This window comes from Sinohyriopsis cumingii, chromosome 6 (assembly GCF_028554795.1).
Source record: "Sinohyriopsis cumingii isolate HCF-2022 chromosome 6, ASM2855479v2, whole genome shotgun sequence".
Lineage (NCBI taxonomy): Eukaryota > Metazoa > Mollusca > Bivalvia > Unionida > Unionidae > Sinohyriopsis > Sinohyriopsis cumingii.
This window is the reverse complement of record NC_142966.1, coordinates 96,021,323-96,049,096: the sequence shown is the minus strand read 5'-3', so window position 1 is coordinate 96,049,096 and position 27,774 is coordinate 96,021,323. Positions and strand designations below refer to the sequence as shown.

Here is a 27,774-nt window from a genome sequence, read left to right as displayed (position 1 = left end):
GACCTTCGGTTCTAACTAGAAGCTAATTCATAAGTGATAAAATAGCATAAATGTACTTTTACGTTTTAATATCATTGTTTGTACAGTATTAAAAGCATTTTATTGAATATGATTTGTGTATATTTTAAAAATAAATAACGATACACGTGATTCAATCTTTTGCCTATGAATTAATTGTTCCAATAAATACAGGCGCACCAGATAGGTGTGCAAATGTAAAAGATCAGCAGCTGCTTTGATTGGTCAGTCTCAATTGGCCCACGTGGTGTTGTTATGATGGCTGCTCCTGGTCCGCAACCTGGTAGGCCATTAGCAATGTTTACAATTCAGTTTATTAAATGCAGATTGAAGTTCAGCATCGTGATTAGCGTATATTTGAATAGCATACGTTGATCATTGTTTTCAGTTCAACGAGTTTCGACCAGCTAATTAGTCTAATTATTAGAGCAGGTGCTCGTTTTCAGGTGTAACTACAGATCATACCACAGGAGTCTGACGTTTTATTAATAAAGTACCTCGAAATCTCTGACATGAAATCACATTATCTGTAATATAAATGAACACGCTTGCAATCCCTGTGTTCATTTATATTACCGATAAGGTGATTTCATGTTGTCAGATTTTGCTGTATTTATTGATAAAACGTTAGACTCCTGTGGATCATACATTCGTTACAACCAGTATCAATGGATAAGACCCCGTTCTTGAAAGAGAAAGAAATATATATTGTTTCCTTTTCTTCACTGATCAAAATGAGTACACCTAGATTTACCCGAAAATGTTCAGTTTCTGACAATGATTAGAAAGCCGTATGTTGACTTTTTTCGTCAGTATTATAGTTTAAAGTACTTGAAGTTTCAGCTCATTTTTGCATGCACCAGATATATTTTAGACTTGAGATTAAAATGTATCAATCATTTTTGCATGTAATGTTTGTGTCTATGTGGAAACAAGACATAATATTTCCTGAGAAATGAAAACAGGTGATTTATTTTTGTTTGTAAAAGCAAGAACAAAACAGCAATTTAAAGCTGTTAATGTTTGGTCAGCTATATTGCTTTTAGTTTGCTTATTTTGTTTTCAATATGAGCTTCACATTATTTTTGTTGTACTTGATAACTTGACAGAAGACATTGCCTGGTCAACTACTCCGGTAGCATTGTGGTTAGAGTGTCCGCCTCGGATGCGGGTGGTCGTGAGTTCAATCATAGGACGAGTCATACCAAAGACTTGCAAAAATGTTACTCACAGCTGCCTCGCTTGGCGCTCAGCATTAAGAGCTTCATGTTAGGACTGGTTGGCCTGGTGTCAGGATAATGTTACTGGGTGGGACATCATGCTACATGTCTGCGGCATGATGTTCCAGTGCTAGACATCACTATAAACTGCCACACTGCAGACATCGTAGCGATATGACTGAAATATTGTTAAAGCTACATTAAAAATCAAATCACACACACACTAATTTCCTGGTCCATCTCAGATCAATAGGCCACACTATGATGTATTTTTATATTTACGATTCATGTAATTTCTCCAATGATTAGCTCAGGGAGCCAGCAAATAGTTCTTTAAAATGTAAGGGATATAGCCTGGTTACCTGGCCTCCCATGATAGTCAGGTATGTACCACTGAATAGCCAATACCTGAGGGGAGAAATTCAAGATGGCATATGTAATAAAAGAAATGCTTTGGCAGTAAATAAAAACACGAAATCACTTATTTTCAGCTTTGTCACCACACTCTCTTTGGTTGTATTGGTCATAGTGGCATCCATTCAAGAGACAATGTTCATTTAAAGCAGACATGTTTAACCTAAAACTTGCCTATTTACACCAAAAGGTTGAGGCTTAAAAAAATTGCTAATCTGTCTTGCACCATAGAGGAAGTTGCACATGCTTGATTTCAGCCAGTATGTATGTGTTGAGGTTATGGTGATAGTATGGTTCATCTTTAAGTTTGACAGGGATTGTTGGAACAACCATCTTTTTCAATGGTGGGTGAGGTTTACACTGGTTTTCCCCCAGAGAAACTACAGGGGGCACACTACCAGACAAAATATGCGATTAAGTAAACTAAAAATGTGAATTTCACCTTCTTCTTTAAGGAAACGAAAACAGCTTTACCCTGTGATTTTTTAGACACACGAGTGACAGTATTTTGTACTTTTCAGATGCTCCCTCACCTTAGCTAGGTAGTCATGACTGTATTGTGTTAATAGCTCAAGGCAAAATGTGTTAGATGTAGTGTTCATTACAATTGCACTGACCCAATCTTGCATATTCACAGGCATGTGTTTTAAAGGTTGACTCAACATTAACCCTCGAGCAAGTTATAACTGCCTGATTTCCTCAAGTTACCATTTGATGATGATGTCATACCCAGCTTCTATATCAAAACCTAAACATCAGTATGTAATAGTAATTTGTGTCTTAAGAACAGACTTGGTGAAAAGCATTTTTTAATTTAAATCTGAAAGAATAAGACTAACTGCTGTGGATACATAATTTTCTTTATAAAATTAGTTTGAAACCATAATGAACCTGTAATGGTGGACATCACTATGTCTAGGAAGTACCACTTCATTAGATTTGTCAGTTTTCATAAGTCTTTCAGCAGATAATTTAAGGAAAATAAACATTTCATAGAAAGCATAGTATGAATATTATGTGATTTAGCTTAAAAATGTTATTATGCATGTCAGAAGCATGTGGGACAATATGTTGTGGAATTTTTGAGAAGCACTGTGACATCACTCATTTTTGTCACAATATTAAAAAAGGCAGCAATCAAATACTCCTTAACAAAATGTATGATGTTACTACAAGTACATAGGCAAATAATAAAACCATACATTTACAGTCCTGTCAATGGATTATACTAAGCTAGAAAGACAATGGTTAGGTTCAGTAAATCTCTCTCTCAAAAAATAGATGCACTCACATGTCATGTATGGAGCCGTATTTGTTCTTGATTGTGTTAATTCAGTTGGAAAGAATGGTACATTCATATATCAACTTTAATGCTTGATTGTGTTGTCTCTGAATAGTAGCATTAATGTTTTATCAGCAACAATAAAATTAGGATAAACAGTATTGTATGAAGATAATTGTATTGTTTGTTTAATTTGTATTGTTTGTTGGTTTTTCATGTAAACATGTTTATGAGTGCTAGATACAGCACCTTAGAATTTTCCAGAAACAAATTTTGTTTATAGTTGGATGGAAAATTCATTTAAGTTTACCTTCATCATGGTCCTCAAATTGTGTCTTATGTTTTTATATTAAGGTTAATTATATTAGAATTACTCATTCCTACCTTAACATCCAAAAAGGAGTCAATCCTTTTGCTGTGTTCAGTTTTAATTTGAGACAATTTATTTATTTAAATTATTCACTGAAATTACAAATGCTCATCAATATTTTTCAGACTAAATCACTATTTTGGTTTTACTGTAAATTCATTTAAGGACATTTTATATTATTTCATTGTGATACATCAAGACTGTTGGTACATTAGCTGATTCAAGACTATGGGCACATCAACATCCAGAGTTGGAATTCATTTGGAACTCCACTGGAATTCATTCAGAATACTATTTATTTTTGGACTTATGACAGAACTTTTAGGACTATATGGGATTTAGTTCACGATACCTTAAGTTCTATTAAATTTTCATTATGTATACTTGGAAAATAAATTATTTGTTGAATTTTTCAAAACTAAATGTGGATTGGGGACCACTCCAATGGCCTTGTGGTTATAGTTTCCACCTCAGATGAGGGCGGTCACAGGTTTGAACCCCCGACCAAGTCATACCAAAGAATTATAAAAATGGTACTGATAGCTGCCTCGCTTGGTTCTTGGCATTAGGACTGGTTGGCCTGGTGTCAGGATACTGTGACTAGGCAGGACATCTTACTTAATGTCTGTGGCATAATGCCCCAGTGCTAAACATCTCTATAAACTACCACACTGCAGACATCAAAGCAATGTGACTAAAAAATTGTTCAAGCTACATTAAAAATCTGAATCACACACACAGAACTTGTTTTTTTTTCTACTCTTTTCTGTTACTTAAAGACATATAGTCTTAACATATGATGCATTTGCTTCCATGTACATGTTACGGTTAGATTAGAAACCTTAAGGACTGCCATTTCTAGTGAATTTTCAGAAAGCATAACAATTGTTTATGAGATGGTTGATTAAGTGTTTTGATCTACTTACAATTATAGTACTGTAGTCAGTTACTCCTGTCATCTAAAATTAATGACAATGCATAGTACTGTAGTCTCGTTACTCCTGTTAGTTAAAATTAATGACTGTATAGTACTGTAGTCTAGATAGTCCTGTCAATTAAAATTAATGACAGTGTAAAGTACTATAGTCTAGTTACTCCTGTCAGTTAAAATTAATGACAGTGTAAAGTACTGTAGTCTAGTGACTCCTGTCAGTTAAAATTAATGACAGTGTATCATACTGTAGTCTAGTTACTCCTGTCAGTTACGATTAATGACAGTGTATAGTACTGTAGTCTAGTTACTCCTGTCAGTTAAAATTAATGACAGTGTATAGTACTGTAGTCTAGTTACTCCTGTCAGTTACGATTAATGACAGTGTATAGTACTGTAGTCTAGTTACTCCTGTCAGTTAAAATTAATGACAGTGTATAGTACTGTAGTCTAGTTACTCCTGTCAGTTATAATTAATGACAGTGTATAGTATTGTAGTCTAGTTAGTCCTGTCAGTTAAAATTAATGACAGTGTATAGTACTGTAGTCTAGTTAGTCGTCAGGTAAAATTGATAGTGTATTGTACTGTAGTCTAGTTAGTCCTGTCAGTTAAAATTAATGACAGTGTATTGTACTGTAGCCTAGTTACTCCTGTCAGTTAAAATTAATGACAGTGTATAGTACTGTAGTCTAGCTACTCCTGTCAGTTACGATTAATGACAGTGTATAGTGCTGTAGTCTAGTTACTCCTGTCAGTTAAAATTAATGACAGTGTATAGTACTGTAGTCTAGCTACTCCTGTCAGTTAAAATTAATGACAGTGTATAGTACTGTAGTCTAGTTAGTCCTGTCAGTTAAAATTATTGACAGTGTATAGTACTGTAGTCTAGTTAGTTGTCAGTTAAAATTGATAGTGTATTGTACTGTAGTCTAGTTAGTCCTGTCAGTTAAAATTAATGACAGTGTATTGTACTGTAGTCTAGTTAGTCCTGTCATTTAAAATTAATGACAGTGTATTATTCTGTAGTCTAGTTAGTCCTGTCAGTTAAAATTAATGACAGTGTATTGTACTGTAGTCAAGTTAGTCCTGTCAGTTAAAATTAATGACAGTGTATAGTACTGTAGTCTATTTAGTCCTGTCAGTTAAAATTATTGACAGTGTATAGTACTGTAGTCTAGTTAGTCCTGTCAGTTAAAATTATTGACAGTGTATTGTTTCTTCCATGCTCATTTAAAATCATATGGCCAAAATAAACAGCATGACCTCTCCATTCCAGTATAGTCACTTTCAAGTGTGAACACAATGGATATGAATATGATAATTTTTATACACATGCTCGATTTGTTTATAATAATCTTATAACAGGTTTTTCAACATGAAAATAAACTATTGCTTAAAACTAATGTTAAATGTAAATATGCATATTGAGACACATAGGACATAATTCAAAAGAATGAAGAGAAACACACACATGCAAACACACATCGCATTTCTTGCTTTGCTCCCACTTCTCCCTGTTCAGCTCTGACTTCTCTCTACTCTGACCAAAAGGAGAGTTCACTTTTTCCTAAAATTCAAGTCTGGCTTAAGCCTGAGGGAGCCAAAATGTTCCTTCTGTCTTTTGAGATATTCTGCCAGTTTTCTTGGGATATGCCCATCCTTTCCATTACAGGCCTGATTATATTAGTTTTCCTGCCAGATAGTTGTTGTGTATGTTCTATTGAGTCCTCATGTCATTTATTATTCACAGTTTCATCTGCATTTGTAGCATGTTTGTCAAAGTTTCTGCATATCTGTCATTTGTACTCGTCTTCCTTATTCTTTATCTTGCATTCACTCCAACTGTTTCAATGCTCTGGTCTCTCTACAAGTTTCTACTTTGTTTCTCATCTATCTTCATTCTGTCTTCTGAATTCCAAGCATCTCCTCAGTGCATTCCCACTTCTTTTCTGTGGAAACTTCATCCTAAAACTTGATAATATTTTGTCAATCAGTGATAATATTTTGATTTTATTTGATGTAAAACAGTTTTATACAATTTTTTAACCTGAAAATATTTTATATCGCAGACCAATATGCAAAATGTGCAAATACAGACCAATATGCAAAATGTACAAATATAGACCAGTATGCAAAATGTACAGATACAGACCAGTATGCAAAATGTGCAAATACAGACCAAAATGTACAAATACAGACCAATATGCAAAATGTACAAATACATGTACAGACCAATATGCAAAATGTAAAAATACAGACCAGTATGCAAAATGTACAAATACAATTTTCTTATGACTATTATACTACTGGTGGTGAAGACATACAAACGCCTACCAAATAAGTAATAAAATTTATCAACTGAAGTAAATTAGCATGTGCAGACTTTAGGTGCAATTTCGTATGAAGTGTAAAGGTTTTTACCTTCTGTTTACTTAAAGTGTAACTGGTCGGCTAGGCAGGAATCTTTGGGTTTTCTACAATCTATTAGAACCACTGTTTGAAGTGGTACAGTACAAGAGTATATCACAATATTACCCATGCCACTACTAGTGTCTGATGTTCATTTCACTGGTGCATATATTGCATTGTTATAATTTGCAGTTTGTCAATATGGAACTACTGCTAAATGTATGTATAAAAAGATAAAAAAATAGGATGGCTATCACTTAAATGCATCATTCCTGCCAAATGGAACATTTTATTGCCATAGTGATATTGAGTTAGATGTTCAAGGTAAACAGTATCACATTAAATGAATGAGATGCACAACTTTTCAGGTGTGACAGTTTGCCCATATAAACACATATATGCCAAAGTATAAAACAAATATATCTGTCAATTACCAAGATATAACTCGTATAAATATTACTGTTCCCAATTGCATCTGTAAAGTTTATGAATTCTTTTAATTGGCCCTTTTCTGTTTGAAATATGTTGTATGGGAAAGAACAGTTTTTGATAATAACAGTTTTTTTAATGTTTTATTCATTTTTGTGCATACATGCTTGTTAATTCGTGCTAGTACAGATTCTGGTTTTTTACCTTCTTCTCCAAAGTCTTGTATAGCATAAATAGGTATATGTTGTATTACCAACCTAATCCCACCCAGTCTGACCCAATTCTTTGTTGTATTACCAACCTAATCCCACCCAGTCTGACCCAATTCTTTGTTGTATTACCAACCTAATCCCATCTAGCCTGACCCCATTCTCTATGGTATTACCAACCTAATCCCACTCAGCCAAAGATATAAAGTTGCTCAGTGGCTAGCATACCAAACTTACAACTCGAAGGATCTTGGTTCAAATCCTGACCAAATCAGGCCTGATCTGCCACCATATTGCGTCCCTGGCAAGGCACTTTACTTTATTTGACTCTGTATGATAAAACCTTTCATGCACTGAGGTGTCAACCAAAGAAACAAATATGACCTGTTTATATGTGCAAACTTTATAAAGAAAGAATCCCATGAGGTTTTGCTTCACTGTTCATATTGATATATCAAGAGTTCCTGCAGTGATCTTTTTTTCCAGCATCCATTAACTCAAGACGTTTTATTTCTGCTTCTGAACTACTGAAATATTGCAAAAGACTTTAAAAGCACATTCATCGTAAGCCTTGCTGGTCCTAAATAAGAATGGTGCCTCTCAGACATCCATTATGGCCACTATGGCAGCATCTTGAAAATTGTGTTATCACCACAACAACTAAATGGATGATCATATCAACATGGGGTTTTCAGTTAAAGACTTCACCTGATGTCTACTTCACCAGAGAAAACAAAATGCTGCTGATCTGACATCCAGTATGGCCGCCATGGTGGCCATTTTGAAAATTGTGTTAGCTATACATCTCCAGATTGTATCGACATTTGATTTCACTAAAAGACACCTTTATGATGTCTAGATGGCCCTAAATGACTCGTATATGCCTGAAACAGGACAGTTTATTTTCTGAATAGATGGTCTTACATGTTTCTACATTTTCATTAAAAGACTTGTGATGGCTACTTAGTCAAAATGGTCCTTATAACATGGCAATAAAATCTTATCACTACTTCTTTCATAGCTACATTTAGTTTTCACTGTTTGGGATTAAAAGACACTGATGCTGTTCTGATATACAATATGAAAATTGTATGGATCTGAAAATCCTGTTATTGCTGCTTCTTCTAAATGGAAAGTCATGTTGAAACAGGGTTTTCAACAGAAGACCAATTATGATCTAGTTAGTCCTAAATGAAATATTTGCCTGTCTGACTACAAATATTGTTGCCACAATGAACTTATTGAAAATTATGTCACTAATTCTCCAGAATGGATGGTCATATCAAATTGGGTTTTTCATGAAAAATTTTTTATGGCATCGGGTTTGTCATAAATAATAATGCCGCCAGTCTTACATGCAGTATGGCTGCCACAGTGTTTATTTTGGTAACTCGTATTGCTGTAGAAATTACCAGACATGACCATCAACACTCCACGTTTAAAATGAACAATTGATATTCTCTTAAATTCCATGAATATTTTTTTTCAGACAGTAAAACATTTGGCCCTTTGAGTTACCCCCGTTTACGAACTTGCAATTTACAGCTCTTAAAATCATGCTGATACAATCTCCAAAATGGTCATTCTAAAAAATCTTTACCAGGTACATGTCAACTTCTCCTGAGTAGATAGTCTCATCAGAATGAGGATTTCATTGCAAACTATGCATTATGTAGCTAGTTTAATGAAATATGCCTATCTGAATTCTAAGTGGACACCAAAGTCATCAGAATTATTTTTTACCATATATACTCACTTATAAGACTACCATATATACTCACTTATAAGACTACCATATATACTCACTTATAAGACTACCATATATACTCACTTATAAGACTACCATATATACTCACTTATAAGACTACCATATATACTCACTTATAAGACTACCATATATACTCACTTATAAGACTACCACAGGGATCGTCCTGGGCTTCGCCAATGTCGCAAATTGCGATTTTTTTTCCTTATTGGCGACAAAAATATCCCATCTGGCGATTTTTTTGGCGACATACTTTTTGGTTATTTAATTTGTACATACAATCATGGATTTGGACTGAATAAATTTAAAGCCAGAACGAAAGGAAGCCATAAACTTGACTAAGCAATGCATTGGAATCAATCTGTTACACAAACGATCCTTTGTTCTTATTGACAACCCTATCTTTACAGTGCATTGTTACATCATAATCTGCCTATGCTGACATCTGGGCTGAGTACTGTATTTTGCGATACAGTCAATCATGCTACCGCACTATACCTACAACTGACCGACTTCTGAAGACGCGAATAGAACAGATATAATTAATTGTATGGCTAATCATTCTGTTGTTTTTTTTTATACATATACCAATGCAATAGTTTTGCTGAACCTTCATAGAAAACTGATAACCTTTGAAGTACCGACTACTGTGTATAAATACAAAGCAAATGGAAAAAATCTCAATCACAATTACATCTGTCGCCAGTGCAGCATTTTACTCATTGATCTTTTTCTTTTGTCATCAGTCCCGTGTTACGTCTGCAGAGACTTAAACTCTGCAACAAGAAATAGCAAAAAAAAAAAAAAAACCAGTTTTGCATAATTAATAATAATTATTTATTTCTCAAAATACAGGAGTGAAAGAATCCCTAAATTGGGTGTGAATTTACGCTTATATATACGGTCCAATATTGCCAGGTGTTGACTCGTGTAAGTTTCATTCGTGGGAATGGAGATCCTATTTTTCTTGTCGAGAAAATTTATACAGCATTCAGTGATCATTCTTGGGATTTAGGAAGCTACAAGCTTTGTGAAGCTAGCCATAGGGGGGGGGGGGGGCTGCTGAGAGACTACTGGTGTCACCTGTCAGCACTGAGGACTGTGAACGTGGATTCAGTAAGATGAACCTCATAAAAACTGACATCAGAAATAAGCTCTGCATCTCATCTCTCGAGAATTTAATGAGAATCAGCATGTACAGATGTGAAAAATTAGACTTTGAAACTGCATTCATCAAGTGGGCAGCCCTAAAATCGCGACGGATCTTCATGTAACACTTTGTAACATTTTGTTAATGCTTGTTGTAATTAAAGTATTAACTAATCCATCTTTTGTAATTTTCATTGCCTGTTACATTAATAGACTAAATTAACACTTGGAAAAATGTACACTACTTTTTTTGGCGACACTTTTTGAAAATTGGCGACAAAATATTGAGGTTGGCGATTATTTTGGCGACAGCTTTTTGAAAGCCAGGACCATCCCTGCTACCATATATACTCACTTATAAGACTACCATATATACTCACTTATAAGACTATCATATATACTCACTTACAAGACTACCATATATATTCCCTTATAAGACTACCATATATACTCACTTATAAGACTACCATATATACTCACTTATAAGACTACTATATATACTCACTCATAAGACATGTCCAACTGCAAACAGCACAGATCCAGACCTGCATAATGTGCCAGAAGATCTGGGTCTGTGCAGTTTGTTAGGAGTAACCAGTCAGACAAACAACATAGACCCTGATCTGCAGGCACATTATGTTGTGGCAGATCAGGATCTTTGTTGTTTACCATTTGACTTGTGAGTATAGACAGTATCTCAATAATTGTAATATTAATGATTAGATTGACATTGGGTTTTCATTAAAACACTTTGTTCAGTACATAAGTGGTCATGAATGAAAATTATGCATATTTGACCACCAGCATATCTTCACCTTTGTGAAGTGGTCAGAACACCAGACCAAATTAAGTGAATTTTGACCAGGCTTGAATTGATTTCAGATTAAGAAGTTGTTAATCAGGACTCTGACATTAATGGTAAAAAGTTGTTGATCTTTACTTTGGGTTGTATGTGTACTGGATTGTAATCATGATAACAACAACAAATGGATTTTTATCATTCAACCCAGTTTGCATATTTACCTGAAGATTACCTTCAAATATACCACTAATATAACTTACTTTTTTTTAAAAACATATTGCTTGGCTTGTGATATTTCGAAGCATTGTCCAGTGTTCTTGTGTTCATTCAGATCTTCTATCCCAGATATCAGGTTCAAGGTTAAACGCCATGATAAAAGTTTTGAACTGCACTGACAAATGTCTTGCAAACATGTTAATTTAGAGATTTAAGTAAATAATTACTCCAAAATTGTTATGTTGGCATTCTAAAGATACCATAAATTGTTTGTGTACTCTGCAGTTAGGAATAACAAGTGTTTTTTCATCTTGGATTTATGGAAGGTCTTTTCATCAGTCCCTTGAGGGCTTCTTTTTTTCTATTTTTTTATTTCAATAAGTTTACAGTAATTTTATTCAGTTAAGGCAAGGCAATTTGTAAAATTGTGGTGCCACTGTTCTGAGTTTATATACTGCTGAGAGAGTTTTGTAAAACCTAACTGAAAATTACAAACATCCACAATGTTAAAATACAAAAAAAGAAACCAAATTACAGATGATGTTTGATATTCTTGTATAGATACGTGTAGTTATGGTGTGAAATTCATTTGAAACACATTAGATGAACCCAGCTGTTACAACATATATAGTTGATTTAAAGTCCTAATTTTATTGATATGTATTTTTGTTTTACAGGTAACCCAGAACGAGGCTGGAATGATCCACCAATGTTCAACTACGAATCTGTGGCCAGCATGCAAGCTGTACCAAGGAGAAATCATCTTAATAAGAGAGTGGCTTACCCATTGTCTCCAGTTAACGAGGCATCTCAGAAAGGTCTGGTAACAAGTTGCATCCTAAGAAATGAACGAAACAAAACCACAAAACCCATATGTTTTTAATCTTTCATTACCTGTTATCTTTTACACACTTTTAGTAAGATTTTTGCAGGATGGCCACCACCTTGAAAGTCTTGTTATCACTATTTCCTTTGAATGAATAGTTGAATAGATTTGGGATTTTCATTAAAAGATTTTCTTTGATCTCTGGTTGGTCTCGAATAAAATTAGTGCGAGTCTTAACTTTCAATATGGCAACCATGGCAACTACCTTGATGTTTTTTTTTATTGCAACCTTTCCTTAACAGATAGTTATATCCACATGAGATTTTCAACAGAAGAGTTTTTTTGATGACTATTTGATCCCAAATGAAAAGGATACAGATTGAACCTCCAATATGCCTACCATGGTGGCCATCTTAAAATCTTTGTTATGGCCTCTCCTCCAGACATCTAGACTGTCCATAATAAAAATGGTACTGATCTGACATGCAGTATATCCACCACAGCAGCCATTTTTAAGATCATGTTATCCCTACTCCAGATTTACAGAAAGCATTTTTGGTTATTTTGCCAGAATTCTTATGCAGTTACTGCAAAATGAGACTGATTGCAATCTGATAACATGATTTTTGTGATGATTCTTTGAAACCTTTTAACAGTACCCCGAAGAAGAATTTCAAAATGATGTCATTTTCACCCAGATTTTTTTTCATGATATCTAGTTTGTCCTAAATGAAAGTGTGCTGATCTGACATCCAATATTACAATGATTACAGCCATCTTGAAAATCTTGTTATTCTCCTGAATGGCTAGCCATATCAGCATATACTTTTCATCTAATGATGACTTATGACATCTAGTTGGTCCTCATTGAAACTGTTGCCATCCAATATGGCTGCCATCATGGCCACCTTGAACGTATTTTTATCACTACAAATCCCTGATGAATGTCAGATTGAGTGATAGTTTTCAACCACAAGACTTACTATATTTAGTTGGCTCTAAATGAAATTATTGTGAACCAGACATATAGTATAGCACCATAGCAGCCATTTTGAAAATATTATCATTGCTACTCATTTGAAAGATATCCATATTGACATTAGGTTATCACCAGAAGATTTCTTATGGTGTCTAGTTGGTGCCAGAATGAAATTGGTGCCAATTTTACACTCCAATATGGCCACCATTGCAACCATCTTGAAAATCATATTAACACGACTCCTTGTGAAAGCTGGCCATGTAAAGATATGGTTTTTACCAAAAGACTTCTTATAGCATCAAGATGGCCCACAATGAAAATGGTGCCAATCTGAAATCTAATATAGCTGCAGTGGTGGCCATTGTGAAAATCTTTTTGTAATTACTCCTAGTGAATATCATGGTCATATTGACATCATCAGCACAAGACTTATGATGTTTTGTTGTTTCTAAATGAAAATGGTGCCAATCTTAGATCTTGCATGGCTGCCAGTGGCCATTTTGAAAATCTCACTATCTCTTAAGAATGTCAGATGGTTTGAACATTCAGCAATTAGACAGAAGAAATGGCCATATCATGGATTCTTGGGATTTTTTTCAGGTGCTAGATAGTCAGTCCCTTTGAGACACTTGTGTTATTTTTCATAAGCTAAAGTCAAAACAGTTATCAGTGTCATGAATCATTAAAGTTCTGTAAATTTAAATATAGCAATTAAACAATGACATGCAGACTGAACAAAGTGAGATCATTTAAAAATTGTCAGAATATGAATGTAGAGTGTCAAAACATTGTTTTTAAACAAAATGATTCAGCAAAGTAAGTTCAGATGTTCTTTCTCAGGCATAATCTACATTAATGAAGATTCACAAAATATCACTGTTTTAATTTACAAGAAAACAGTTTTTAGAACCTGTTGTGGAAATTTTTTTATCCCCAGAAATTTAGTCAGATATAGAAAGAACAAGAAAAGCTGTCATCTGTTTTAACTTCGTTGAATGAAATATTCCTTCCAATGTGCACATGCCAAATTGCAAATAACCTCCATAATATTTGAAAGTGTCATTCATCTCACAGTATGCATTTGACATGACTCTGCCCTTCCATCTATTTAATGGGCCAGATTGAGTCAGACATGCAGGTGAGTTTTACATAATATTTGCAAACAATACCCACCAAAATTCAACTAGTTCTCAACTGCTGTAACAAGCATAAGCTTAAGTTGTCTTGATATTCCTGTAAGAGATTACAAACATTTTTGTTACACACCTTTGCTGCAGTTTTCTTTTGTTTATGATTTTTTTTCCCCCAAAAAAGTTGAAGGCATTATGTTCTGGTAATGGAGGAATTTTTCTGATTGGATTTGAATCATTATGTACTGTATACAGATATGCACTGGCTTATAGGAAGATGCAGTATAACGGTACAGAAGTCTCTAGGTTTTTTTATTAAACATGTTATCTTTTTATTATTGGCTGCCTAGATTCGGAAAAGTTGAAGCAAGGATTCCTGATAGCATTCTCATAGGTTGGCATTTCTGGATAAATACAGTAAACAAAAGAGTGAACATTATAGATAGAAAATGATACTGATTTAAAATGAGACTTACTGGGTTTCACTTTATTACAGTTGTTTATATTTGTGGTTTAAAAGTTGTATCTGGTTATAGCCTTAGAACAAATTTCCATATTTGTTTGCTATACATATATCACTGTAAATTCTGATCTTTTGTTGACAAATGTATAAAAATTAGCTGTTTTTTGTAAATGTTTTTCTTTTTCAATAGTCACACCTCTTGACCCTTCTTGTGGACCACCATTGAGTCCAGTGCAGTTACTTCCCCCTGCCTCTGATACATCCATGCCAACACCTGTTCCATTACTGATTCCTACCATGGTGCCTTCATTCCCACCAAGCCTCCCAGGGGAAACAACTCCATCCAATAAGCAGGAGAGATTGGAGGACTTGTTAAAAAGGCTCCATCTGACAGATGATAAGGATATGTGCAATTACACAGTTGATGTTTTTGTGGACAAGTTAAAAGACTGTGCTGAAGAACTTAAGGTAATATCATAGTAGATGCTTATGATCCAAGAAATGTTTTATGTTAGATGTATTTACAGTAATTTATTAGTAGATAAGCACCATCCAAGATATTCTATATAAGAATGGAAAAACTGTTCATGTTTTGGTCTACCCTATTCTGTTTAAGACAAGTTTCAATACACAGATCAACTTTGCATCCTGTATTAACAGGCTGTGTTTGTTTGCAGAGGGAATGCTTTTGCAAGGCAGGAGCCACTGTAATAATGGTTTTATAAACAAAAATGGACAAAACACCCAAACAGTCAGTGCAACACTATTTCGCAGTGATCGCTGATTTTGAAACAATCAGTTGAATATAACTTGTATAGCTTATTACCTGGATCTCACCGCTTGTAAACAAAAATGTTGATGTTTCTTATTTTATACCTTAGAAATATTTTGGTTTTTGTGTGTTGTTAGGGTTTAGCACCATTTTTCAGCACATAATAAACAAAACATAATGGCCGCTATATTTAGTGGAGGAAGAACCTGGAAAATCCACGGGTAGAACCACCAACCCAGGTGAGCTACTGGCATGTTTCTCACATACCCACATTGACTGAGCCAAGACTCAAACCAGCATGGACATTGGTGAGATGTCATTGATAAATATGAGATATTGATATTATTGTAATAGACCTGGGGGCTCTAAAACTGTAATATGATGGAAGGAAGGATGGTTTGTCTATGTCATAAATTTAACATATTGTTCATGTCAGTGAATAAATAAACTGCTGAAAGAATAAATTTAAACACTGTAATGTCTTAGAAATGTATAGATCGCGATTTACCTTGATATCTGTATTAAACCGTTCATATTGTATGTCAGGTGTAATTGCTGGACTTGTGGTAACAAATGTCATCGAATTCAATCTCACACATCATTAAATACAAACAAAATCTTCTGGAATCTTATTTTATGTGAATTTGTCACACCCAGAAATATGTTTATCACACTTAAATTCCTATCCAGATATCATTTGAATTGCACTAAGCTCGATGACTCCAACAGTTGACTTCACGAAAATACGTCTGCATGCAAGATGGCCGACACTAGATCATATGACCGGTTCTAAACAGTAAATTTGTCAAGTTCACCTTTTTAATAAAATTTCACATGTTGATTGTAAATGCTGGCCTTCTTTTATACAAATATAAGTTTGTTTTGAATATTTAATAGTGTATTCTTCATTTTTATGCAGGTCAATATATTTTCAATGTAATCAGCAATTCAGCATTCATCAGTAGCTGTGTACTCATCACCTAAGCTTAACTGTCTTGGTTACGACTTCAGGTGTGTTGACGTTTGACGGACATGACATAATACGTAATGAGATAGTGTAAACAGACAAGTGATGATAGTTAAATTGTATATTAACCCTCAGTTTGTGTCGCTGGTTGTAGAGTATCTGTTTGGCACCATCAGACCTGTTCGGCGTCCCAGACAATGATTGGTTAAATTTGTCACATGACTATTTTCTGAAGAGTATAAATTTGAGCGAAAGTTTTGAAAGTTGGCAGATAGCTGTCAACACTAGTGCCTCTATCAACATCTCTCCACAAAATAAATAGAACACTGAATTGAGATATTTATAATTACAACTTTATTGAATCACGTTAAGAAAGAAGTTCATATTTACTTATAAAAATAAGACAAGAGTACAAATTTTAATTTCTTTATTCTCAAGCAGACTGGAATTACATATGTATAGTACAGCAATAGAAATCAATTCAATTCACTGCTATTGAGTCAAGCTTAATATAAAAGTAATATTGTACCACATAAATGGGCAGCTATCTTCAGCCACACTAGGAATTTAGGGCTAACTTTCAAAATACTTACTCCGTGGTTCATCCATTTCCTGCTGAATAATTACATTAAGGCTATGAAGGCCAGCATATTATAGCATTTGTGTATTGCATATGTTGCACGTAATCAAACACATACATTCATGTTTTAGTCGTATTTCTTTTATTAAGCATCTTATCATTATATTTTGTTTTGAAGACAAGGTGCAAGAAACATAATGCAATGGAAAAAATATGTCTCCTCCTCCACATCTCTCTCTCTCTTTTCAAAACAAAACTGGCAAAAAGCATTTTAGCATCAGTGATGCAACGTCCTTATTGCTGGTGATCTAAAATAGCATACAGTAATACCATTAATATTTATGAAACCAGAAGTTACATTAGTTTTATTCAACACATTGTAGTGAATTTTTATCCTATCTGTAACCCAGTAAATTTTCAGGTCAGCATCATTAAATGTAGCTAAAAGTGCCTATTCATATAAAATACTTAGCGTTAAACAAATTAGGTACTTTTAGTTACATTACATGATTCTGACCTGAGAACTTACAGAGTTGCAGATAGGATAAAACTCCCAATGCTGTTTGGAATGAATTATAGTGAAAAGACAAAGCAGAGGTATTGATCTTGCCTCGTCTTATACTCAGCATTAATTTTATATATATGGCGGACAGAAATTTTTTAAAATTTGCAAATTTGTCTTGAACTCTTTATCGACTTAGAGGCCAGCAAATAAATAGATTGCACTCACCTAGGATTTAAATAATGTCCTCATTCTTATTGTTTTTAACAATGTTAAATTTGTTTAAAAAAATAAAATTGTATATTTTCTGTAAACTTTACCAGAAATTAATTTTTTGGTCTTATTTATATGTTTGTTCAATCTTTATTGAATTAGTTTTTTTTGCCTGTGTTGCTTTTTTTGGTTTAGTAACTGTTTGTAGACATTAGGAACAGGTAGTAGTAACATACCAGGCTAATTGTATTTCTTATACTTTTCTTGGGCTTTAAATTATAAATTGCTTGTTACACGCATTATACCTCACATTTTCATTACTTTTTCATGTTCCAGGAGAGAGCAGCTGATGAAATAAAAAGAAAAATAGAACTTCTCAAGGAAAGCTGGTTATCTGGAAAGCTGTCAGAAGTTGTGAAAGTAAAAGTCACAAATCTCGCCTGTGGTCAGTTACAGTAATTTGTTATACCATATTTGAGGGAATGTCAGCATGATTATAATTTTTAATTTTTGTGAACAGATAGAAAATTGTGAAATTTTCACTTCAAGAAATAGGAAAACATTTGGAAACAATGCAAAATTGCAAAAATGAAACACCAGTGTATCAAAATACAAAAAATGAACATCTTGAAATTGTCCTGCATTCCAGTATATATCCACATGAAGTAGTAAAAGATGTGTTTCCATTTAAATAATTGTATTCCTATTAATAAAAAAATAATATTCATACTTATGGTTTCATGTTTAAAAAAAACTAGGCATGACTGTCAGATTTGGTTTTTTGTGTGCTAATTTCTAACCAAACCCTCCATTCACTGCATGTGGACCTATGTTCTGAGACCTAATTTTGAACTTTGGGACAAGACATTGTTAGTTTTACCTAACACAGAGTTTTATGATTATTAAATTACAATAAGTTTATAAATACCTAAATAATGTATATTTGTATGTTGGAGCTTGATCTAAATCAGAAACTGACCATGACTGGCAAAACAGAGTGCTAACGTAGCCATCACTGAATTATGCTTTCCACTAACTATGCCCAGTAGTCACTTAGAATTATTGGGGGAAAAGTACATGTCTTAATGTGTGTGAAGTTGGAAACAGTTATCTGTGAATGAAATGATATCCAGATTTATCACAAAATTTGTAAATTCCAGAATTTTGCCATTCTTATGGTTATAGCAGAAATTGTAAGGGTCAATCAAGAAACCTTAATCAAAATTGTTTTTAGGCAGTAGATGGAGTTACTTAATAATAAAAAAAATTATCATGGGATTTTTTGTTGAGATGACAAATTCATGGTGTACATTTTTTATTAATGACATACTCCTGCTTTTTTCCTTGAATTCAACTGTGATGATCAAATTAATTTGTAAGTCAGGAAATCCCATTTCTTTACTGAACACCGTTTTTAGAAATCTTGTGTGTCAGCTATGAAACAAAGGCATCTTGCCTTATTACTCTAAATACTGTTGAGTATGACCATGTCTAGATTATTATTTTCTTTTTACAGCCCTCAAGGAATTGAATTTTGAGAGAGCAAATCAGATACATCTAGGACTGATGGTGGATCACACAGCTGAGGTAATGCATACATTTACCCCTCTATGAACGGGAACATCTTCATATAAAGGATGCCATTCATTATGTTGAGGACATTATGATGAGACTCGGAGTTATCTTATATAATATCCTGGTTATGATGGACACCTGGCAAATTTGGACAGCTGACAATCTTTATTTGTCCTGCAAGAATTTTAATCGCTCCAAAGCCTATGGCAAGCTGACTGTCCTTTTGTTTCTCCATATTGGATGCAGTATCTGTCATAATAAGTGCACACCCTTCAGTTTGGCTTTAGCAGAATATATTTAATAAACAGTGCATATATCTTGATACCAAAAAACATTGTGAGAGGATCGCAACTCTTAAAACCAGTCTGCAGCATGGTGGGGAAACATTTCTCAAAACAAGTCTTTAGTATGGGAGGGAAGCAGCTCTTGAAACCAGTCAGTAGCATGGGAGGCAAGCAGCTAATAAACCCTGCCTGGAACATAGGAGGAAAACTGATGCTAAAACCTACATTGGACATATGGCAGTTTGTCTGATTATATCATCCACATTTAGCTTTGTTCATTAAATTAAACACAAAGTAGATCTTACAGTTGCTCTATTAAACACATTATTTTTAGAGTGAAACTTCTGTGTGAAGGGATTATATATATGAAGAACACTTCACTTGGCCACAACACAAATTGATCATATATGTGCTGCAGTGTTCTTAAATGTGCACCTGTTCTTTCATGTTTGACTGTAGAAATAGACTATTTGACCAAATGCATCAGAATCATCAGACCAATAATTCATTGTTTGAAGCTATCAAGGATCAATAATTCATGCCCACAAGTAAAAATACTGACAGCATCAAGGAGGTTTGTTAAATTAAAGACGCTTGTCTATCATGGACAGTTTTTGCCTATCTTTTTAGTGTCCTCTATAGACAAGTTCTACAATACATTGAAACTTGTCTTTAAAGGACATTCTTGAAGCCACACACATCTATCCTTTACACATAGATTTGAAATGATAATAAATATAAAGAATGGGTCAGTAAAGACTATCCTTTATAACCATGTGTCCATAAAATGAAGGTGTCTGCTAAGGCATGGTTCATTGTACTTTAATGAGTTATTGTAAAATTGCAAGAAATAGACACCAGCTTAATTTCATTCATTTGTACATTTCATTCCATACACAGGCTGTAAACATTATGTACTTGGATTTGTCTGTGAAACATAATAACAACTTGCATATCTCTTGAAGATATTCTGTAATAATTGAGATTTGTACATACTGTTCAGTGGCCTAGTGGTCTCAAACACTCACCTGTACTAATAATTGCCATCTCACTTGTGTTTGCATGGGTTAGAGCCTCAGGCTTGGCCACCATGTGTATGTGAGAAAGCTTGCCATTAGCTTCCCATGGATTTGTGGTTCTTCCCAGGTTCTTCCTCCACCAGTTACACTGGTCACCATGTAGAGCCTACCTTTTGCTAAGAAATGGCATTAAACTACTAACAACAATATTATACAGAGATGAAATACACATGTCCCACATACATAAGTCTGATTTTGATTTAGTGTAGTACATATCACTTATACAGAGTTGCCTGTGTACTGTAATCAATATGTCCTCAACATTAGAATATTTCAGTTGATACAGTCATATCCTGATCAGTAGAATATTTCAGTTGATACAGTTATGACCTCAACATTAGAATATTTCAGTTGATACAGTTGTGACCTCAACATTAGCATATTTCAGTTGATGCATTTGTGACCTCAGCATCAGAATATTTAAGTTGATACAGTTATGACCTCATCATTAGAATATTTCAGTTGATAACTCTCGTGTCCTTGGCATTAGAATACTTCAGTTGATAACTGTCGTGTCCTTGGCATTAGAATACTTCAGTTGATAACTGTTGTGTCCTTGGCATTAGAATATTTCAGTTGATAACTGTCATGTCCTTGGCATTAGAATACTTCAGTTGATAACTGTCGTGTCCTTGGCATTAGAATATTTCAGTTGATAACTGTCATGTCCTTGGCATTAGAATACTTCAGTTGATAACTGTTGTGTCCTTGGCATTAGAATATTTCAGTTGATAACTGTCATGTCCTTGGCATTAGAATACTTCAGTTGATAACTGTTGTGTCCTTGGCATTAGAATATTTCAGTTGATAACTGTCATGTCCTTGGCATTAGAATACTTCAGTTGATAACTGTTGTGTCCTTGGCATTAGAATATTTCAGTTGATAACTGTCATGTCCTTGGCATTAGAATATTTCAGTTGATAACTGTCGTGTCCTTGGCATTAGAATATTTCAGTTGATAACTGTCGTGTCCTTGGCATTAGAATATTTCAGTTGATAACTGTCGTGTCCTTGGCATTAGAATATTTCAGTTGATAACTGTCGTGTCCTTGGCGCTAGAATATTTCAATTGATAACTGTCATGTCCTTGGCATTAGAATACTTAAGTCGATAACTGTCGTGTCCTTGGCATTAGAATACTTAAGTTGATAACTGTCGTGTCCTTGGCATTAGAATACTTATATTGATAACTGTTGTGTCCTTGGCATTAGAATACTTCAGTTGATAACTGTCGTGTCCTTGGCATTAGAATATTTCAGTTGATAACTGTCGTGTCCTTGGCATTAGAATATTTCAGTTGATAACTGTCGTGTCCTTGGCATTAGAATATTTCAGTTGATAACTGTCGTGTCCTTGGCATTAGAATATTTCAGTTGATAACTGTCGTGTCCTTGGCATTAGAATATTTCAGTTGATAACTGTCGTGTCCTTGGCATTAGAATACTTCAGTTGATAACTGTCGTGTCCTTGGCATTAGAATACTTCAGTTGATAACTGTCGTGTCCTTGGCATTAGAATATTTCAGTTGATAACTGTCATGTCCTTGGCATTAGAATACTTCAGTTGATAACTGTTGTGTCCTTGGCATTAGAATATTTCAGTTGATAACTGTCATGTCCTTGGCATTAGAATATTTCAGTTGATAACTGTCGTGTCCTTGGCATTAGAATATTTCAGTTGATAACTGTCGTGTCCTTGGCATTAGAATATTTCAGTTGATAACTGTCGTGTCCTTGGCGCTAGAATATTTCAATTGATAACTGTCGTGTCCTTGGCATTAGAATACTTAAGTCGATAACTGTCGTGTCCTTGGCATTAGAATACTTAAGTCGATAACTGTCGTGTCCTTGGCATTAGAATACTTATATTGATAACTGTTGTGTCCTTGGCATTAGAATACTTCAGTTGATAACTGTCGTGTCCTTGGCATTAGAATATTTCAGTTGATAACTGTCGTGTCCTTGGCATTAGAATATTTCAGTTGATAACTGTCGTGTCCTTGGCATTAGAATACTTCAGTTGATAACTGTCGTGTCCTTGGCATTAGAATATTTCAGTTGATAACTGTCGTGTCCTTGGCATTAGAATATTTCAGTTGATAACTGTCGTGTCCTTGGCATTAGAATATTTCAGTTGATAACTGTCGTGTCCTTGGCATTAGAATATTTCAGTTGATAACTGTCGTGTCCTTGGCATTAGAATATTTCAATTGATAACTGTCGTGTCCTTGGCATTAGAATACTTCAGTTGATAACTGTCGTGTCCTTGGCATTAGAATACTTCAGTTGATAACTGTCGTGTCCTTGGCATTAGAATACTTCAGTTGATAACTGTCGTGTCCTTGGCATTAGAATATTTCAGTTGATAACTGTCGTGTCCTTGGCATTAGAATATTTCAGTTGATAACTGTCGTGTCCTTGGCATTAGAATACTTCAGTTGATAACTGTCGTGTCCTTGGCATTAGAATACTTCAGTTGATAACTGTCGTGTCCTTGGCATTAGAATACTTCAGTCGATAACTGTTGTGTCCTTGGCATTAGAATATTTCAGTCGATAACTGTCGTGTTCTTGGCGTTACAATACTGAAGTTGATAACTGTCGTGTCCTTGGCATTAGAATATTCCAGTTGATAACTGTCGTGTCCTTGGCATTAGAATACTTCAGTTGATAACTGTCGTGTCCTTGGCATTAGAATATTTCAGTCGATAACTGTTGTGTCCTTGGCATTAGAATATTTCAGTCGATAACTGTCGTGTCCTTGGCATTAGAATATTTCAGTCGATAGAGTTATTTCCTCGGCATTAGACTACTTAAGCTGGTACATGCTTATCAGATACAAATAGCAACAGTTTACAGGCAATGGTCAGTGAAAAACAATGGGATTTCCACAACCAGTAACTTTGGCCAGGTTCAGAATAACATAAACATTGTAATGTTATTGATACTACAGTGTAAAAATAATGGTGATGTTATCAATCAGCCTTAGTCTGACTGTAATATCACTCTGTTATAATATTCTTTTCTTTGCAGGTTAATCATTGGATGGTTGGCATTAAGAGGATCATTCAGGAAACACAAGCAAGTCATCAGATACCATCGGAAGTTAGTTCACAAAGTGGTCATGACCTGTTGATAGATACTTCACTATCTGCTTCAGACACTACAGTCATTTCCACTGCCAACGATGCTGGTAAAAATGATGTGCAAAGTGAAAATTCTTCAGAAATCTTACCCACTGCCATGGATGCTGGTAAAAATGATGACGCGCAAAGTGAGAATTCTTCAGAAATCTTACCCACTGCCAAGGATACTGGTAAAAGTCATGATGTGCAAAGTGAGATTTCTTCAACCCAGAATCAGAGTACTGAAGCTGAAAGCACAGGGAAATAGGGATTCAGAGGGATAGTTTTTTTTTAATTTTACTTTTAATGACTTATTAATTGGTTGATTGGAATTTGCATGGTTAGTTACCAAGCTGTATATACATGTATTAGCTTTGCTAGAAGGCTTTTCATTAGTAGCAGCAACAACAACAAAAAATGAGAAGAGTTGTGGTTATATATTTTAATAATATTAATCTTTTGAGCAAAGCCTTTTTCTCAGACTTTATTTTGATTCTTTTATGGAGGTTTTATGTTTCAAGTTCTGGAGAGGCATTTACAAAAGTGTATCTCTTGTTTGCTAAAGTCAGTCATCAGGACTGCAAAAGGAAACATTTAACATGTAAGTTGGCTCAGAACCATGTGACACAAATGAATCACCAGTAGGCTGCAAACTGATATCAGGGTCTGATACATTTTCAATTCGATGGTAACCCAGGGTGCTAACAGAAAAAACCTCATGGATGTCTGAGCTTTAGTTTGGTAGCCTGTGGAAAGCACTTCAACAGGAAACTTTCAGCATTATGACTTGACTTTTTTCCCTTAAATAGGACACTAATTATTAGTCTGCTTTTTAAAAAATGAGGAGTGGGTTATTATACAAAAACAGAATTGGATATAAAAAAGGATAAACTGAATGTTGTAGGTTTTGTCTTTGCCGTGGTAATGAACATAACTATTTTTTCCAGCAGTACGTCCCACTTAACTGTATTAGTTCCTTCAGTAGCTTCCATCTGTAAGAAATATACAAAAATTCCAGAGTAATCTTGTTACATACTTAATGATATTAAAAGCCTGTTTTCATTTTTGATGAAAAAATTATTGCAAAAGTTATTTATTTTGTTACAAAAATGTTGTTGTATTTATTTCAAATTAATTATGTATGTTACAAATATAATTATATTTATAAACCTTTTATTACATTTTTGACACATGTCATGCATGCCAACGTGGCAGCTGAATGGATGTTAATTCAGGCCAAGTCCAACTTTTGAAAAAATTTGAATTAAAAAAATTTCATTGTTTCTAGTTATATAATAGAGTATTTCAATGTGTTAAGTACAGTACATGTATTCCTTTGTAAGGCCAAGAATAGTCCTTGGATTTTCAAGAGAGTAATTAATTTTGCATAATCCAGCAAATATATTCCCGTCTCTTGAGTCGGTGTGTTCTCTGATAAACATCTTGCCCAGATTTTAGCATCCCAGTTAGAGTTTCCTTGCTGATTATATCAATAGTGTAGCTAGTAGATTGAAGACTTCAGTGTCAATGCTTCCATTTTTATGAACAAGTAGTCTACTGTGAGTACAGTGTCTTACAGGATGTCAGCTATAGGTAAGCTTAATCAACCCACCTTACAGTTTTTAGATGACAGCTTAAACAACAGTTAACATACAGGAAATTCACCTGCTTGAAGGTAATACTGACCTTTTTGTTTTTGGGGAGGGGGAGGGGCTGAGATTTTAATTTCAAGCTGAGAAATTTTCTTTTCTTTTAACTCAAGCTAATTAATTTGTTTCATATCATACAATGGCAATAATATGGTGTTATTCTGCTACGAATCAGAGCTATTTGATAGCAGGATTTGTAAAAAAATCCCAGGTCTGTTGTTCAGATAATTATATTATTGGTCACTAATGTAATTGTGGTATACCAATGTATGTTTCAAAGTACCACAATATGTTTAGAAGTATCGCAATATAAATTATTTTGGTACCCAGATGTACTGAGTCAGGCACCTGATTGGTCAGTTATTATTTTAATAAACTGGCCTGGAATAACAACTATATTTTATATTCTTCTGGTTTCAGATTCCTATCTAAACATATTAGGCCATTGTGCTGCCTCATTTCAGCATATTTCTGTCCAGACTTGGTTTTCTAGAACTCCTGGAATATGTGCACAAGATTGTTCTGTTTGCTTTCCCATACAAGACAATAAACCAGCTACTATCTCTTCAGGTATGTAGCTGTGAAAATGTAGCCTATCAAATAATTTATTGTGACAAAATGCAGTAACCTCATGGCTGAGAGGAGCCCTGGGTGGTCAAGTGGTCTTAAGCACTAACCTTTATGGATCACTGCCATCTTGACTCTGTCCACATGGGGTCTTGTCTCAGGTTTGGCCAATACAAGTATATGAGAAAGCTTGTCAGCAGCTTTCCTTTGGTCAGAGGTTTTGCTGGGGTTCTCCCAGGTACATCCTCTACTGATTATACTGGCTACCATGTATAGACTATCTTGCACAAAGAAATGGCATTAAACCTAAAAATAACAACTCCTGGCTGTGCAAAGTCACATTGACATGGGTTTTTCACTTCTTATGTTTAGTTGTAAATGAAAATTGTGCTGATATGATGATGTTCACATTGGAACCGTAATAGCCATCTTGAAAATGTTGATATTCCTTCTGAACAATGAGTAAGATTACTAAGATGTTACCAGATTGCTTCTCATGTATTCTGGTTGCTTGTAAACGATCTCAAAACCAATATGGCCACCACAGTGGCCATCTTGAAACTCATATTGCAGCTTCACCAGGATGAAACATAATATTGCCTTGAGTTTTCACCAGAAGACTTAATATAATATCTAGTTGCTTCTTAAAGAAAATGGTGCTGATCTGATTGCAACAGACTAATAATATGCCTGACACAGAAGCCATCTTAAAAATCCAGTTATCGCTACTTCTCCTGAATGTATGGCCATGTCATCATGGGAATTTCAATTTCTGATGATGTCTAGTTACTGAATGGAAATGGTGTCAATCTTATTTCCAATATGGCCATCATGGCACCCATCTTTGAAATCTTCTCATTACTCCTCCACAGTAATAAGTCGGATCAGCTTGGAGTTTCCACCAAAAGAAGAATTGGTGCAATCTAACATCCTGTAAGTCCATCACAGAAGCTAATTTGACAGTCTTGTTATTGCTCAAGAATATCCAAAATGGTCTCACCACTCTGCCGTTAATACGAAGAAATGATCCTGGAAAACATTTCAGAAAGTTGAAGGTCAGTCCCTTTGTTGGTACTCTTCTTATGCATATTGCAATAAAAAGACAATAGCAAGGTATACTTGACTATTATTTCTCTTAAAATATTTAGCTTATAAATATTACAGCTAGATGTGGGGAAAAAAAGAACATAATGTTTATATAAATTAACATGGTACCTAGGGAAGGCGTTTTTAAAAATACATGTCAGGGTACTTTGATTTCATAGAGTTCATTATAAAATGATAAGAAAATTCTAATTGCATTTATTGCTAAGTACCCCACATTAAAAGTGGCTTCCCTGTTTCCCATGTATGTATTACTTGAAAAGTCCTAAAACATTAATTTGTGAAACTAAAGTGTTTTAGTTTATTAAATATAAACCTTGCAACTCTCAACGGCCCCTGTCTGTATTTTCTCTTTTAAATAAAATCCATGAACATGTGAATTCCAAGAATATTTACTCAGTCCTGTCTTTTTTTTAAACATTCGTCATAGATTTGTTTCTTTAAAAACACGCACTTACAAGGGATTTAAATAGTTTTAAGTTCAGCCATTCTTTCGTTCTGAATAAATACTCTCACTTGTTATAAAGCCATGTACAAAATTATCATAGTGTGGGAATGAGAAAAAAATTTGAATGAATGATGGCCACTGAATGATGAAAGAAAGAGGTGGGGGACAAAAACATGCCAGTTAAATGTATAGTAACAATGCCTCCATTTATTTCAATGACTTTGTGACTTCACAGTATATGTGCATTAAATATTTTGAAGGAAAATAAAGATTTACTACTAGCATGATATTGTTTTC

The 27,774-nt window shown here is 34.4% G+C and overlaps 1 protein-coding gene across 1 annotated transcript; it reads left to right on the top strand.

Annotated features, from left to right (window-relative positions):
* The first annotated feature begins 181 nt into the window (after window positions 1-181).
* On the top strand, window positions 182-27,758 carry LOC149797491 (steroid receptor RNA activator 1-like). The gene is made up of 6 exons (XM_089962301.1): window positions 182-301; window positions 11,893-12,033; window positions 14,804-15,081; window positions 17,984-18,092; window positions 19,164-19,234; window positions 23,618-27,758. Exons 1-6 carry the CDS (start codon window positions 274-276, stop codon window positions 23,975-23,977), a joined length of 987 nt encoding a protein of 328 aa, XP_089818427.1. The 5' UTR covers window positions 182-273; the 3' UTR covers window positions 23,978-27,758.
* The last annotated feature ends 16 nt before the right edge of the window (window positions 27,759-27,774 follow it).

What these genes read in the sequence shown, in the direction of transcription:
- LOC149797491 (XM_089962301.1), top strand. Translation starts at nt 274, where the DNA reads ATGATGGCTGCTCCTGGTCCGCAACCTG. An exon ending in TGCTCCTGGTCCGCAACCTG is followed by an intron (nt 302 to 11,892) that starts GTAGGCCATTAG and finishes TTTGTTTTACAG; the next exon opens with GTAACCCAGAACGAGGCTGG. An exon ending in TGGTGGATCACACAGCTGAG is followed by an intron (nt 19,235 to 23,617) that starts GTAATGCATACA and finishes TTTTCTTTGCAG; the next exon opens with GTTAATCATTGGATGGTTGG.